Genomic DNA, 4316 nt, shown 5'->3' on the forward strand with positions numbered 1-4316 from the left:
TTTTCTTCTTAACATAATTCAATATTTTTATACCATATATTGTTAGTTCATAAAAAACTAAAATACTTGAAAGAATAAAATGCAATTTATTTTTCCATAAAAAGGAAATTACAAATAATTCAAAAATGGATATTTAAACAAACCCTGAAAACTATTGTTTGATGTCTTTCAATTTTGTTGATAATCCACTAGAGTGTGGTCCAGGAGAAGAGCCTAAAATAATACGAATTGTACTTACTGGAGGTCCAGGAGGTGGAAAAACTACATCACTGTCATTAATTGCTGATCAATTTAGACCACTTGGAATTCAAGTCTTTCATATCCAAGAGAATTCAACTATGTTCTTTAATTCAGGAGCAGGATTTCCTGCTCATGCATCTGAGAAACAAAAATTGTGTTGGGAGTTATGCAAAATTAGGTGCCAATTAGCTATGGAAGATCAATTTTATAAATACGCACAATCAACTAATAAAAAGATTACATTAATTCTTTCTGACCGTGGAAGTATGGATTCTGCTGCTTATATGTCAGAAGATAATTGGGATAAAGTTATGAATGAAGGAGGATTTGATTATGACTCATTTTGTAAAAACAGGTATGACCTTGTTCTTCATTTAAGAACAACTGCTATTGGTGCATTAAAGTATTATGATAAAAAATCTAATCCAGCCAGAAGAGAACGTCCAGAAGAGGCTGCTGCTCTTGATTATACAATTGAAGAAAAATGGTCAATTCATCCACATCAAGTTATTATTGATAATTCTACTGATTTTCCAAATAAAGTAAGAAGAGTCTGTGAACAAATTGCACAATTTGTTGGATTTGAGTATCATTCAGTTCTTGAAATTCCAATAAGCCCACCAGCACCAATAGTATTTCAGTAAGAAGATATTAATATAGTGTGAATTTATTACTTGGTTTCTTAATACTAATACTTATATTTTGTATAAGTACATAAAATAACAAAAGTTGTAACGAAGATTAAGAAAAAAAATCTTCTTAAAATATTTTTTTAAATAAAGCCCTTTTTTTAAGATATAATTTTTAAATATTATCTTTAAGATTTTATTTAACAAAATAAAATAAAACCCAAATAAATAGATAAGAAGAATTGAACTATAGTACCACTTTTGTTGTTAACAGGTTATATCGATTTTATTGGAATTTATAACCACATCCAGCACAAAAACGAACTTCTGAATCTTTTCTTAATTCACCACATTCTGGGCATACATCTGCAACTTTTGTATATTCAGCATTAATCTTTTCAGCGTCTTGTTGTCTTTTCTTTTTGTAATATTGATTAAAACAAATATTATGCCAATCTTTTCCTTCAGCCTGTTTTCTTTCAGCAAAGTATACTGACTTTCCTATAGAGTTAAACAGTTTTTAAACTAAAATAGAAGAAAATGCAAACCACAAAGAGCACACTTCCAAGACATGTGGTTTTTTCAGTTCATTTTTTGTTTATTTGAATAGTAATTTTCAATTAATTGTTATATTTTATAGTTTTTATGTAGTAAAAGAGCTAAGGAACAATAGAAGGAAACAAAATAACACGTAATATTTTTTCTTTAATTTTTCTTTTTCTAACTTAATATAAAACAAAATTTGAATCACAAAAAAGGAGTAAAAAGGATTAAAAAGATATTAATTAAACAATAATGGAAATTTCTTTTATTTTTTATGGTTCAGTAAGGATTAATTACGCTATTATTATTTATTTAATCTCTTATATATATATATCATTCAGTTAACCACTTTGTTAATTAAATTTATTTTTGTTATGGTCTTAGGTTTTTACATTATTTTATGTTATTTATTTAAATATTTTATATTTGTTTTGTTAATTATCTTTATTATTCAATTGATGATGACCATATTTAGTTGACTGTTTTGACTTCTTTTTTTTTCCTTTCTGTAACATTTAATCTATTACTTAATTTATTCTTTAAAATGATTTTATTGATAACATTAGTAACATATGTAATATTAATTTTTAAAGATTTAATAAATTTAATTGTATTTTTGTTATTCATTACTCAATTTTTATATATAATTAACACAAGACAATAACTTCAGGGAGTAAACTTGGAAATTGAAAAAGTTTTGTGATAATCTATAAAGAAGAAAATAAAATTACAGAAATATATAGTACAAGAAGTAGAATCTAGTTATTATTAATATTGTAAATGTAAATACAGAAATTTAAAAATGAGATTACAAACAATTATTATATTTTATAATTTTAATTTGATATTTAATTAATTATTTTATTGTTTGTTTAATAAAAAATAATTGGTTTAAATATCATTAAAAAATGTATATATTTCATAATGTTCATTCAATAATTATTTATCATATTCATTTATTTCTACAAATTTCATAATAAGAGGAAATTAATATTAAATTTGTTATTAATGAATCAATTAACAACTTTGTTAATGTATTTAAAAATTGTATAATATTGTTTTAAATGAACCAAATTATTAAAGATATATTAATACATTATTTATTTTATAATTTGAACAGTGAAGTTTTGTTATTAGTCAAACTATAAATAATTACCATCAATAACCATTTTGTTAGTAGAGTTTTAATAGTCTAAATTCCAATATCTTTCTGATTTAAATTGTTACAAATGTTGTATTTATTATTTAAATTCTGTTTTGACATAAAAAGAATAATTTCTTTATTTTTTAATTCAACAGTAATAATTTTAATATATTATCAATTGATAAGTATGAAATAAATATTACAAATATAGTATATAATAATAAACAATGAATAAAAATAACATAATTTACTGATTAATATACATCATCATTATCATTTAAAAACATAAAATAAGAAATATATTCTAAAACAAAAATAAACAATTAATAAATTGAACTAAGATGAAATTAGAAAATCAAAAAGTAAATGATAATGTAATAACTAATTAATGAATATATGAAAATGAGAAACAAGTCATTGACAAAAATAAAAATAATATATGTAAGATAATAGATGTTTTGATGACTGAACAATATTTTAATAATACCATTTAATGGAATCTAACATAAATAAAATATTGTTAAAAGAAATTTGATATTTTTTTCAGAAAGAAATATAATTACAAAAAGATAAAATTACTCACTCTTGATTATTTTCATAAAATTACTGATATTATCATTTAAATTAATTTGTTTTAATATTTACCTTTTTTTACTTTTAAATGATAATTTTTATATATAACGAAAAACTATCATAAAGTTATTAACTAATATAAAATTGATACATATCTCATTTTCTGATGGTCTGTATAAAAATATTCAATAACAATTTAACAAACATTAAAATAAAAACAAATTATAATAATTTATATATACTATAAATATACTATCTATAAAAGAATTTGATATTACAAAATAACTTTCATAAACTAAACAAAATAATAAAAATGAAATAATACAATACAATGAAAATCTGTGATAATACAAAGATAAAATTAATGAATAAGAAAATAAATATTACAATATCGTTATATTCTTATCATTTCTTTTCTTATTTGGTTATATTATTACCACTATTTATTATTATACCTTTTAATTTAAATTATAGTAATAAATTTCATTTCACTTATAATGATTCGTTTTAGTATCAAAACTCGTTTTTACAAAAGTGTATTTTCAATTCCATTTTATTCAAATGGAAATTTAGTACAACATGAATTCTTTTATTACTTTCTTTATTAACAATGTTATCATCCAACGAACCAAATCCAAACAAATGGTCATTTGATTTGTTCTAATAAATAAATGCAAATAGTGGTATTTAATATCATGGGTTATCACTCATTATATTCTTCCTTTTGTTTCTATTGAAAATAAAAATGATTTCGAATCATTATAAATTTATAAACTTTATCATTTTTAGAAATATTCCTCCACATTTATTCCCATCTTCATCTTCAATAATAGTAGAGGTGTATTACTCTTTCATCAAACAATTTGTATTAACGTTAAAATCATAAATATCTGAATCAAATAGTATTGAATACTTTTATTTGTTCATTCTTCGATGTTTTATTTCATTATTTCTCTTTTTCTCTATTTCTCTGAACAATCACTATAATATGTATTCCTTTCTTCTTTCTTCTTGTTAAATTTTTTGTATTATCTTATCATTTTCTTTTAGCGTTCTGATTATTTTATCTTTCATTACTATTTCTTCAATTGAAGAAATGATTTTATTTATTCGTTTATTTAATGTTTTAATTAATATTTATTATATGAAATATATTATTCATTCTTCTTTTATTTTTATATTTATTT

General features: G+C 21.2%; 1 protein-coding gene across 1 annotated transcript, besides 10 other annotated features; it reads left to right on the forward strand.

Annotated features, from left to right (window-relative positions):
• Positions 1 to 161: 161 nt before the first annotated feature.
• On the forward strand, positions 162 to 884 carry EDI_337240 (uncharacterized protein; the record flags this gene model as incomplete). Its single annotated transcript, XM_001736293.1, has 1 exon — positions 162 to 884. The coding sequence occupies one exon, from the start codon at positions 162 to 164 to the stop codon at positions 882 to 884; it is 723 nt and encodes a 240-aa protein (XP_001736345.1).
• A 115-nt stretch (positions 885 to 999) lies between these two features.
• Positions 1000 to 1088: a sequence feature (AT_rich).
• A 628-nt stretch (positions 1089 to 1716) lies between these two features.
• Positions 1717 to 1869: a microsatellite.
• Positions 1870 to 1987: 118 nt separating this feature from the next.
• Positions 1988 to 2063: a sequence feature (AT_rich).
• Positions 2064 to 2228: 165 nt separating this feature from the next.
• Positions 2229 to 2526: a sequence feature (AT_rich).
• Positions 2527 to 2674: 148 nt separating this feature from the next.
• Positions 2675 to 2806: a sequence feature (AT_rich).
• Positions 2807 to 2834: 28 nt separating this feature from the next.
• Positions 2835 to 2992: a microsatellite.
• A 173-nt stretch (positions 2993 to 3165) lies between these two features.
• Positions 3166 to 3237: a sequence feature (AT_rich).
• A 66-nt stretch (positions 3238 to 3303) lies between these two features.
• Positions 3304 to 3453: a sequence feature (AT_rich).
• An 81-nt stretch (positions 3454 to 3534) lies between these two features.
• Positions 3535 to 4145: a repeat region.
• Positions 4032 to 4305: a repeat region.
• Positions 4306 to 4316: the final 11 nt, after the last annotated feature.

The sequence above is a fragment of the Entamoeba dispar genome, genomic scaffold (assembly GCF_000209125.1).
Source record: "Entamoeba dispar SAW760 scf_1105229459703 genomic scaffold, whole genome shotgun sequence".
In the NCBI taxonomy this organism is placed as follows: domain Eukaryota; phylum Evosea; order Mastigamoebida; family Endamoebidae; genus Entamoeba; species Entamoeba dispar.